Source organism: Cetorhinus maximus, chromosome 3 (assembly GCF_964194155.1).
Source record: "Cetorhinus maximus chromosome 3, sCetMax3.hap1.1, whole genome shotgun sequence".
NCBI lineage: Eukaryota > Metazoa > Chordata > Chondrichthyes > Lamniformes > Cetorhinidae > Cetorhinus > Cetorhinus maximus.
The window spans coordinates 14,464,926-14,477,474 of NC_135881.1; the positions used below are offsets into that span (position 1 = coordinate 14,464,926).

Consider the following 12,549-nt stretch of genomic DNA (forward strand, 5'->3'; position numbering starts at 1 on the left):
CTGTGCCTCATCTATCACTCCCAGTACAGAACCTGTGCCCATTCACCTCTCAGTTCAATCCCTGTGCTTCATCAGCTTCTTCCAATACAGACCATGTGCCACAATCACCTTTCCCAGTTCTGACCATATGCCCCAATCCACCTCTCCCCGTACAAAACTTGTACTGTGCTCCATCCATCACTCCCAGTACAGATCCTGTTCCCATTCACCTACCCAGTGATGCCCGTCTCCCTCTCAGTTCAATCCCTGTGCCTCATCAACTTCTTCCAGCACAGATCCTGTGCCATCCATCTCTCCTAATGCATACCCTGTACTTCATCTATCTCTCCCTCCCAGTGCAAAATCAGTGCCCAATCTATCTTTTCCAATACAGGCCTAAGGCTTCATGCACTTCCCAGCACAGATCCTGTGCCATCCACCTCTCCCAATACATGCCCTGTACCACATCCACCTCTCCCAGCACAGATCTAAGCCCTCATGCACCTCCCAGTAGCTACTGTGCCTGATTCACTTCAGATCACATGTCCCATCCATCTTTCCCAATACAGGCAGTGCTCCATCCAACTCTTCCATTACAAATTTTGCACTCTCCTCCTCTCTCACTACAGGCTCTATTTCACCTCCTTTCTCAGTGCATTGAACGCTGCTTCTCCTCTTTCTAAAAATTTGCAGTGGGAGCCATATGCCCTCTACTGGTTAAATGAATATATAAACACAAGCTAAACTTCACAAAAAGTCTTTTTTAATCTTGTATTACTAAAATGTGGACTGTTTTGTTGTCAAAAGGCATTTCTTCCTGCAACTAATGTATGTAAAGGTGGATGGCATTAATGTACTTTTTACAAAGAATGCTGGGTGGTTGTTTTTAATATTTGGTGATTTCTCCAAGCCCTATTACTATTGTTTGCTCGTCTATGCTTTAAGACTGTGTTCACAGGAGCTTCAATTTCACTTGAACGAAAACATCTCTACGACTACCTTACCAAACCTTTTCAGAATTTTAAAGGCTTTTATCAGGCCATCCTGGAGTCTTTTCTCCAGAGAAAAGAGCCCCAGCCTCTTCAGCCTTTCCCGATATGTATAGCCTTAGTTCATTTAACATTATGGTAAAGTTGTTTTGGGCCTTCTTCAGTGCCTCCATGCCCTTTCTATAATATGGAGACCAGAAATGTTCATATTACTCCAGGTGTGGTCTAACCAAGGTCCTATTTAAAGTTAAACGTAACTTCTGCTTTGTAATTCTATCCCTATTGAAATGGAACCACAGGGAAGTTGTTTAGCATCATTGTATGAAACATTTTCATTCCCTTGATACAATGTAGTAAGGTGGAACCTGCTTAGGATCATCATTTTAAACCCAATGCCTTTGATTATACAAACCAAGGAATTTAACATCCAATTGATCCAGCAATTTAACTTCTCACTGGACAGTGAGCAGCGCAAGATAATGCATCGGTAATGCAGTGCTGCTTAATAAGTATCAGTTGGTTCAGTGGCAGCACTCGTGCCTGTTGAGAGTACAAGCTTCACTCTAAGACTAGGGCACATAATCTAGGCTGAAAAGTCAGTGCTGAACTATCCTTGTTTTCAAATTCTTCCATAATCTCTATCTCTGTACTGGCCTCCAGCCCAGAGAACCCTGCCATCCTTCAATTCTAGCCTCTCAATTGCCCCCAGGGTTGCCAACTCTCCAGGATTGGCCTGGAATCTCTAGGAATTGATCAATCTCCAGGATACTGTTGTGTACAATCCTGGAGAAAAATCATCAGGACGTTAAAAAAATTGGGTCTGCTTTGTAATTTTCATTGAACATTTCTCTTTAGCAGTTAGAAAAATATTGAAAATGGGAAAAAAAGGCTGTTTGGCTGATAGCCAAGCATTATAAAAATTGAGTAATGGGTCCTTTTGCTTTCTATTTGGTGTAGCAAGACTGTGCATCACAAGGATGGATGTGTTGGCCAACTAATAGCTGGAGTGTGGGGGCGAGTCATGATGAAACCTCTAGGAATATTTTTAAATCAGAGTTGGCGACCCTATTCGTCCCTGACATTAATTACTCCACCATGAGCAGCCTTACTCTCAGCTACCGAGGCCCTAAGCTTGGAATTCCCTTGCTAAACCTTTGTGCCTCTCTTTCCTCCTTTAGGGCATTCCTTAAAACCTACCTCTTGGTCATCAGTCCCAAGATTTTCATATGTGGCTCTGTGTCAAGCTTTTATTTGATAACACTGCAAATCTTTTTGGGACATTTTACTATGTTAAAAGGTATTATATAAATACAAGCTGTTGTACTGAGGCAGAGATGCACTGATAGAGGAGTCCAGCTTTTGCCATTACACCAAGGCTCTATTTACCTATTCAACTGAATATAAAATATTCTGTGGTACAATTTGAAGAGCAAAAGGTTCGTCTAGTGTTCTGACCAACATTCTTCTATTAAGCTACAAAACTGGCAACAGATTAAATGATTTATCTCAATTTCTGTTTATGGAAATTAATTTTAAATTGGTCGCAACGTTTGACAATAGATTTTTGCCAAAGTTATCGACTACACTTCAGGAAGTATGTTGAGATATCAGGAGAATACGAAAAGCAGTATTTAAACTCATTTATTCTCTATGAATGGAGTGCAAGTTTGATTTATATACACGAGTGAGACCAGAACTGGATTTTGATGCTGATTACTCCCAACCGAGCCTCTTCAAATCCCATCGCATTGATTTTGTTTTTTTAATAAAGACAAAGAAGAACAGCAAGAGCTACTTTTATTTCATGGTACAATAACATCTCCAGCGAAATGAGGTGAGTCAAATATAATTAATAAATACATCTGTTTAAGCAAAATACAGTCTCAATTCAAGCACTTTTTACAACAAGAGGTGTCTATTGCAACCATAAAAGGGTTTAGTCTCTAAATGCCAATGTTAAAAGATGCAGTCAAGTCCCATTGGAACCTGTTAAGGTGTATAGATTGCAACTACAATCATGTGTTGACCTATAATGCATCTCATGGTGAGAATGACCATGTTAAACATGTTTTACTGAAAAAAAAAGACCATCCTATATTTAAAAGTAGTCAGTAATACACATCAATTTCACAGGGGCTAACATTTTCCAAGTATTCATAACTCCAATTTAATCTAGTTGCACTTAAAATGTATCACCACTAAAAGGTGAATAGTTAGGAGCAAAGTTACAATCTTAAACCCATCAAATCCCTGCTTCAGAGCAGAAATAAAAGCCTAGCCTTTCCATCATTTTATGCTCATCATTTCCAATGCAAAACACTACCCCAGTTTATGTAATTTAAAGTGAACTTGACATTAGAATCAAAGCTGCAGAATCCCGAACATACTGGAGACTAAAATTCTCCAATGAGTGAATAAAAATTAATACCAATGGAAAAATATTTGCTTCTCAATCAACTGGAAGTCAGAGCAGAAATACGTGAAACAAATCATGTCCGTTTAAAAATTTTCACGTAAACTAGTTGGAAATGACAACTTTGCCCAAGCATGAACACCTTGTGCGATTTTGCACTCGGTAACAAGTGTTGTCGCAAGACAATCTGAATTGTGGCAGGGGAGCTTAAGTATTTTAAAGGCAGGAAATGCAGCAAAAAGGGAAATATAATGTGATCATCAGTTGGATGATATTAATAAATCTAATCTACGCAGCTAACACCCTCCAAATCAGTCAAGTTGACAAACAGGCTTGAAGAACTCTAGTGTCCAGCTACATCTCCCCAATCTGGAACTAATCAATTATCTTGATCACAGGCTTGTAATATACACTATAAAGGATATACCACAGTTTTGTTTGTAAATAAGGGTAAATTGGATTTTAAAAATGTGATATTCTGCACCCAGCAGCAATAATCAAGTCCTTTTGAGGCAATATTGCCACCATTCATAGGGAGTAAAGATTAATATACTATCTGAACACACATTACATCAAGACTAAACCAAGTTTTAAATATCTAAAGAGTACTTTTATAAGGTGAAAGGAAAAATCCTGATCACCTCAATGTGAGGTGCACTTGAAAGCCTAAGATCTTAAATTCCTAGAAGGAGTGTACAGGTCCAGATTCATTTATGAAGCACAGAGTTCTTCTGTTCCCTGGGCTTCACGATGTATTCTTTGTACATCGAATAAAGAACTCCTGTAAAAGTAAAAGGCATGTTAGGAATACACTACCAAGATTAGCAATTGAAGCAGAGACCATGTTAATATTTAAGATTAAATTAGGAAGTGGGAAATCATGGGATCCTTGACAATATGAAGAACCGTGGGATTTTGTAATATAAATGCTGGGGACTATTAATACTGTAAATAGTTGATAATTGCAATTTATTTTTGAGAAGCATGAGACATGACAGGGTGAAGGGAGAGAAACATAGAAGAGAAATAAATGAGTAGCCACAGCTAGATAGTATCTGGAACTGATATGTTGAAACAGGCAGCTGGCTGCACGGATGTGACAATAACTATATCCTCTGAACGAATGTAAGTTGAGTCACCTTCCTGGCATAGCAAAGAGACGGTCTCCCCTATATGCATACGGTAATAAAATTTGCCTAATTTACTCATGGCTGCGCTGAGTGTCTTTACTTTGATACTCCACAACACCTACTTGATGGAAAAGGGACAGCACTGAAGAGACTAAAGGGAATATACAAAAATATGAATTAGGAGCAAGGGTAGGCCATTCAGTCCCTTGAGCCTGCTCCGCCATTTGATAAGGTCATAGCCAATCAGATTGTGGCCTCTGCTTTCCCATTTACCCATAAAACCCTTTGACTCCCTTGTCAGTCAGGAATCTAACTCGGCCTTAAAAATATTCAACGATGCTGCTGTCACTGCTCTCTGGGGAGAAGAATTCCACGGACTAGTGACCCTCAGAGATTTAAAAAAACATTCATCTGTCTTAAATGGGAGACTCATTTTTAAACTGCATCTAGTTCTATTCTCTCCCATATGAGGAAACATCCTTTCAGCATCCACCCTATCAAGTTCCCTCAGGATCTTATATGTTTCAGTAAGATCACCTCTCATTCTTCTAAATTCCAATGGATACAGGCCCGACCTCTCATAAGACAATGCCTTCATCCACAATGCACAAGGGATTAGGACTACTGCTGACGTGGAGGTCAAACATCAACACCAACAATCGGGCTGAGTGGCCTGTTTCTGTGCTCTAATTATATATAGGAATTAACTTTAAAAATTCGGAACTCAAAAAATGTAACACCAAACATTGAACTAAATTACTTTCCCCAACTTAAGCCTTAATATAAAGTTGCAGAATTATAAAATGTAGAAATATGCTGGAACAAAATTGACAATATAGATCCTCAACTGTGTTTAAAAGCAAAGGTATTCCCAATTCTTCACTGAGTTAGCAAGATGGAGTGGTGATAGACATGGACATGAGGTGGGCTAGCGTGGAACATGCATGAATCCTGGCTTTTATGGGTCATCAGGTTCTCTTTTCCTCACTAATAATCTAACACAGTCTATGCTGAGACACAGAAGAATTGTCAGTGCCTGTAGAATCAAACCCCAATCATCAGCCTACACCTTCAGGACAATCAGAAATTGGAAGAGATGAGGGAGGGTTGCATTTTTGCATAGTTGGTGTTAGATATTCATGCAGAAAAATAAGAATCATGACGTGTCCAAACAGCATGAACTCGTGACATTGCTCATTACTGTGGATCTTACAAATATTGGAGGTTATAGATTACCTATAGTCATGGCTCCCACCACACATCCTTGGGCTGCCACACGCATGTGGATAAGATGCACAGACATTTTTTTGTTCCCTCTATTCTTCAGCTTGTAGAGTCCATAGGCCACCACAGATGCAAACCCTGCAATCCCTGGAACACACAAAAAATGTTTTACTGGAAACTTAAGAAAATGGACAAATCCACATTTTAAAAACAATCATGGAGCTCCTCAAGCCAGTTTCTGTAATGCTTTGCACTTTTTACAGCTTAGTCTGTGAAGTGTCAGCCCAGCCTAAATTTGACAAAGTTTCTATTGAGTAAAACACTGTTTCCTTTCAAGACTTTGATGTCTAACTGGCTACAGAATTTTAATTGCTGAAGGAAAGTATTTGCATACTTGGTCTTAGCACCCCACTACTTAGCTCTATTCATAGTATTTACATACATACAAATTAGGAGCAGGAGTAAGCCACTTGGCCCCTTGAGCCTGCTCCACCATTGAATAAGATCATGGCTGATCCAACTAAGGCCACAATGCCATTATCCTGCCTATTCTCAATACCCTTCGATTCTACCTCTGCCTTAAAAATAGTCAATGACCCCGCCTCTACCATTCTTTGGGGGGAGACAGTTCCATAGAATCACGACCGTCAGAGGAAAAATATTCTCAGCTCTGTTTTGGCCAGTCACTTACTACACAAGGATTGGTATACAGCAATTGATAAAATGGTTATGATAAAGGAGTTATGGAAAGCAACTTACCAATAGGGACAAATGGGGACTCCTTGGATTTTCGAATAAGCTTTGAGGTGTGGTCATCTTCTGGGGCAAGCACTGGAACCAGGCTCGCGTTACTTGAAGTCATAATGGCTGCAAAAATGATTAAAGTTAATTGAACTAAATAAAAGTCAGTTGTGTGGGAGATGCTACCAACAGCAAATTAATAGCTACAACACACAAAGTTCACCCTTAAGTTAGCAAATGGTCAGAGAAAAGGAGAGGCATTATATTTACAACCTTCCCACCATGTAAACTGAACCTTACACCCAAAGCTCTGACAGACTCTCCTTCTCCCTTCCTGCTTTCAATGAAGTACATTAATTTCCTGATGTAAATTGATAAGTAGTTTCAGTTTGATTCAAAAAATGCAAATGACTGACATAGACAGCTAATCTAAGCTAAAAGTACTTGCAAACTTTTCCCATAAACCACATTATTTTCTGACTGCCCTTGCCATTAGCTGGATATTGCCTCAAGCTCTGAGCTTGGTTTACAGGAAAGCCTCATTATTTACATGAAACTAGGAACACAATCCATGAATTACTCATTGTCAAGTCACAATGACATGACAAAATTTCTAGCTGTTTCAGTGGACAAAGCAAATTAGAAAGTACAGTGTTACTAGTTAAATTTGGCAAAATACAAGTTGACTCAACTCAAGTGGAAACAATGAGTTTTCCCAGAATAAATTAGATTCTTACTCTGCTAGATGTGTGAAATAAACCTGATCATCCTAATACAATGAAATGGGGATCTAAAAATCAGTATAATGACAAGCTGAATGGAGACTTACAGTCACTTCAAAAGGAACTTGTGTTTAAATAGTGCTTTTCTTGAAGGTACAATGTTATTAAGACACCCCAAAGTGCTTTACAGCCGATTAAGTCACTGTTGCAACGTAGGAAACGCAACAATCAATTTGTGCATAGCAAGCTCCCACAAACAGCTTGCGATAATGATCAGATAATCTGCTTTAATGTTGGCTGAGGAATAAATACTAGCTATCGGATCATTTATGTCCACCTGGGAAAGGAGATGGGGCCTCGGTTTAGCGTCTCATTCGGCACCTCCAACAGTGCAGCACTCTCAAACTGGAGTCTGAGCCTAGAGAAGTTTCTGGAGGGGGACTGTTTTTTTAAAAAAAAATCAATTTATGGGTTGTGGGCATCGCCGGCTAGGCCAGCATTGATTGCCCATCCCTAATTGCCCTTGAGAAGGTTGGTGAGCTGCCTTCTTGAACTGCTGCAGTCCACTTGAACCCACAACCTGACTAAAGTGCCTCCTGGAGATCAACTCTATCATGTTTGGATGTCAATGAAGCAGGTCACCACCTCACCCAATTACTGCACGATCAGGGATGGGGGTGAAATTACTTCAAGTAGTTGGGAGCTTTTTTCCCCCTGAAATTTCCTCCCTAACAGCACTGTGGGTGTACCTTCACACAGACTACAGCGGTTCAAGGTGGAGGCTCATCACCGCTTTCTCAAGGGCAATTAGGTGATGGGCAATATATTCTGACCTTGCCAAAGATGCCAACATCCCGTGGACAAATGAAATAAATTCTGCCTTGTGGAGGCTTGACCTCTTTAGAAAATAGTACACTCTTTAGGAATCCCAAAAGTCGTTTAGGGATGGAAAATCTGCCATCCTTACCTGGTCTGGCCTACATGTGACTCCAGACCCACAGCAATGTGGTTGACTCATAAAATGCCCTCTGAACAAGAGCAATTTGGGATGGGCAATAAATGCTGGCCTAGCCAGCGACGCCCACATCCCATGGATGAATAAAAAAAAAAATGGAATGCTGTTTTCAGTGGTCCCTTGAGGCATTGATCTCAGGCTTATATTCATGCGCCCCTTACACTAAATCCACAAGGGTCTAAGGATTGCCATTGTGAGATTGTGATTTTGCAATTTTTCATCCAATGGCACAATTTTTTGAACATTCTCTCACGGGGTGTGGGCGTCACTAGCTAGGCCAGGAAAGGGCAATAAATGCTGGCCCAGCCAGTGACGCCCACGCCCCATGAAAGAATATTAAAAAAATTGCGCCATTGGATTGAAAAATTACAAAAGCACTCCATTACTTGAGAAGGAAAGCGAAACTCAATAGCTGCAGAGCTGTCAGTTTAATAACAATTGTGGGGAAGTTACTGGAATCTATCAGACAGAGTGACTAAGCAATTGGACAGACAGCAGCTGATCAAAGAGTGAACAAGGGTTTGTTACACGTAGGTCATATCTCACTAATTTAGGAGAATTTTTTGCATGGTGGATAGAGAAGTCTCTGTCAATGTTGCCGACATGGGGAAACAATTTTGATAAGGTTCTGCTCAAGATTATTAGCATAATTAAACTGCTTTATTGACAATAGGTGACTATATAGAGGTACAGATAATCAAATTTCACATCTATTCAATCTTTCTTGAAGAGAATACACCACAATATCCCTATTCATGGGCTCTTAATCTTTCCTAGGAAGCTTGCTGATTCTGGCTGGCTCTCAGCCTGAAATGAGCAGCATCCCCCTTGAGGCCAGCTTTCCTCCCCACACCTGGCTGTCTGACAGGCTCCAGAAGCCCTGTCCTTTTCTCCATGTTTCCAGAGTAGGAAAGGTTGTCCCTCATTCTGCAATTTACTAGTACCTTCCAACCCCCATCTCGCAGCCCAGGCACTCCACCCCACCCCCACCACAGCCCTGGCGGCACCAACCCCCTCCCCAGCTCTGGCAGCTACCCTGCCCCCCCCCCAACCCTGCCGCTCTCAGCCCTGGCAACCACCCCCACCCCCACAACTCTCTCAGCCCTGGCATCCAGCCTATTTTGTAACTTATGGTTCATTTCCTTATTGGTTCTTCCCTTGAAAAGGGATCATTTTGATTGATGACACTGAGCAAACCTTATTGGATGTTTAGAAAAGATACAGCAACGAGGAGCAAGGGGGGGGGGGATATACATTTTTTTTTAAAGTATTAATTTTTGCTCTAAAGTTGTGCGAAGCCTCTCCCCGAAAGGTCTTTCCAAATGTTGAGCAACAGGAGGGTGTGAGTTTATGGTAAACACGGTTTCCCAATAGTAAAAATCCCCATTCATTCACACTTCCTTCCTGGCCCCCACCCACCCCTCTCAGCCCTGGCATCATCCCCCCCCCCCCACCTTCTCAGCCCTGGCATCATCTCTCTCCCCCCCCACCCCCCCCCACCTTCTCAGCCCTGGCATCATCCCATCGCCCCCCCCCACCCTTCTCAGCCCTGGCATCATCCCCCCGCACCCCCCCCCCCCTTCCTCTCAGCCCTGGCATCATCCCCCCCCCCCCCCCCCCTTCTCTCAGCCCTGGCATCATCCCCCCGCCCCCCACCCCAACTCAGCCCTGGCATCATCCCATTGCCCCCCCCCTTCTCAGCCCTGGCATCATCCCCCCCGCCCCCACCCTTCTCTCAGCCCTGGCATCATCCCCCCCCCCCCTCCCTCCCTCCCCCCTTCCTCTCAGCCCTGGCATCATCCCCCCCCCTCCCTCCCTCCCCCCTTCCTCTCAGCCCTGGCATCATCCCCCCCCCCTCCCTCCCTCCCCCCTTCCTCTCAGCCCTGGCATCATCCCCCCCCCTCCCTCCCTCCCCCCTTCCTCTCAGCCCTGGCATCATCCCCCCCCCTCCCTCCCTCCCCCCTTCTCTCAGTCCTGGCATCATCCCCCCCCCCTCCCCCCTTCTCTCAGCCCTGGCATCATCCCCCCCCCTCCCTCCCCCCTTCTCTCAGTCCTGGCATCATCCCCCCCCCCCCTCCCCCCTTCTCTCAGCCCTGGCATCATCCCCCCCCCCTCCCTCCCTCCCCCCTTCTCTCAGTCCTGGCATCATCCCCCCCCCCCTCCCCCCTTCTCTCAGCCCTGGCATCATCCCCCCCCCTCCCTCCCCCCTTCTCTCAGCCCTGGCATCATCCCCCCCCCTCCCTCCCCCCTTCTCTCAGCCCTGGCATCATCCCCCCCCCCTCCCTCCCCCCTTCTCTCAGCCCTGGCATCATCCCCCCCCCCTCCCTCCCCCCTTCTCTCAGCCCTGGCATCATCCCCCCCCCCCTCCCCCCTTCTCTCAGTCCTGGCATCATCCCCCCCCCCCCTCCCCCCTTCTCTCAGTCCTGGCATCATCCCCCCCCCCCCCTCCCCCCTCCCCACTTCTCTCAGTCCTGGCATCATCCCCCCCCCCCCCTCCCCCCTCCCCACTTCTCTCAGTCCTGGCATCATCCCCCCCCCCCTCCCCCCTTCTCTCAGTCCTGGCATCATCCCCCCCCCCCCCCTCCCCCCTCCCCACTTCTCTCAGTCCTGGCATCATCCCCCCCCCCTCCCTCCCCCCTTCTCTCAGCCCTGGCATCATCCCCCCCCCCCCCTTCTCTCAGCCCTGGCATCATCCCCCCCCCCTCCCTCCCCCCTTCTCTCAGCCCTGGCATCATCCCCCCCCCTCCCTCCCCCCTTCTCTCAGTCCTGGCATCATCCCCCCCCCCCCCTCCCCCCTTCTCTCAGCCCTGGCATCATCCCCCCCCCCCCTCCCTCCCCCCTTCTCTCAGTCCTGGCATCATCCCCCCCCCCCCCCACAACCCCTTCTCTCAGCCCTGGCATCATCCCATCGCCCCCCCCCACCCTTCTCAGCCCTGGCATCATCCCCCCGCCCCCCACCCCAACTCAGCCCTGGCATCATCCCATTGCCCCCCCCCTTCTCAGCCCTGGCATCATCCCCCCCCGCCCCCACCCTTCTCTCAGCCCTGGCATCATCCCCCCCCCCCCTCCCTCCCTCCCCCCTTCCTCTCAGCCCTGGCATCACCCCTCCCCCCCCCTCCCTCCCTCCCCCCTTCCTCTCAGCCCTGGCATCATCCCCCCCCCCTCCCTCCCTCCCCCCTTCCTCTCAGCCCTGGCATCATCCCCCCCCCTCCCTCCCTCCCCCCTTCCTCTCAGCCCTGGCATCATCCCCCCCCCCTCCCTCCCTCCCCCCTTCTCTCAGTCCTGGCATCATCCCCCCCCCTCCCTCCCCCCTTCTCTCAGCCCTGGCATCATCCCCCCCACCCTCCCTCCCTCCCCCCTTCTCTCAGCCCTGGCATCATCCCCCCCACCCTCCCTCCCTCCCCCCTTCTCTCAGCCCTGGCATCATCCCCCCCCCCCCCCTCCCTCCCTCCCCCCTTCTCTCAGCCCTGGCATCATCCCCCCCCCCTCCCCCCTCCCCCCTTCTCTCAGTCCTGGCATCATCCCCCCCCCTCCCTCCCCCCTTCTCTCAGTCCTGGCATCATCCCCCCCCCCCCCCCCCTCTCAGCCCTGGCATCATCCCCCCCCCCCTCCCCCCTTCTCTCAGCCCTGGCATCATCCCCCCCCCCCTCCCCCCTTCTCTCAGCCCTGGCATCATCCCCCACCCCACAACCCCTTCTCTCAGCCCTGGCATCATCCCACCCCCCCCCCCCACAACCCCTTCTCTCAGCCCTGGCATCATCCCCCCCTCTCTTCCCTTCTCAAAGGCAAACAGCCCTGAGTTCCGCCTGCCTGGGTTGTTCACCCTGGTCGCGGTATTCAAACTCCTTTCCCACTCCCTGAGCGTCCGGAGTGTTGGCGGGATAAAAAGCTGGGCAAACATTAACAAGGTCCCTCAGAATCTAATATGATGCCCAGGATATCATCTCTCATCTCGGGCCCAAGCCGAATCCACCTCACCTGATCTAAGCGTCCGACTGAGAGAGACTCCAAACTGCCCTGAGCTCCGGCTTCAACTGACACCCGGCACTCGACTCGCCGGCAAATGTCACCCCTGGGGGGCGCGGCCGGAATTGACGTCACCAGACCGCGCGTCAGGGGCAGGAGGATATGACGTCAATCACCCGGCATTGGGCAATCGCTCCCTTTATTAACATATTCCTATATAAATCCGTAATTTACATGATGCGCGTATTTATAAATCTTCTAATAGAGCCCTGAAGTCGATGCTCAGTTCATAATCTTGATTTTATCCAACATCCCTAAAATTATTTTTACATCTGCGGAGAGATGCTTGCTGGTTGTTATGGTAACGCCG

The 12,549-nt window shown here is 46.8% G+C and overlaps 1 protein-coding gene across 4 annotated transcripts in view; it reads right to left on the minus strand.

Moving 5' to 3' along the window:
* Window positions 1-2,748: 2,748 nt before the first annotated feature.
* Window positions 2,749-12,549, minus strand: part of higd1a (HIG1 hypoxia inducible domain family, member 1A) — a 121,143-nt gene continuing 111,342 nt past the window's right edge. For 3 of the 4 annotated variants that reach the window (XM_078536751.1, XM_078536748.1, XM_078536749.1), the window contains 3 exons: window positions 6,495-6,602; window positions 5,748-5,882; window positions 2,749-4,162 (listed from right to left, as the gene is read on the minus strand). In XM_078536751.1, the coding sequence (XP_078392877.1) occupies window positions 4,089-4,162; window positions 5,748-5,882; window positions 6,495-6,602 (317 nt within the window). In that variant the 3' untranslated portion in view covers window positions 2,749-4,088. Of the gene's footprint in view, window positions 4,163-5,747; window positions 5,883-6,494; window positions 6,603-12,191; window positions 12,348-12,549 lie in introns of those variants that run through there. The other variant, XM_078536757.1, reaches the window with a different exon arrangement.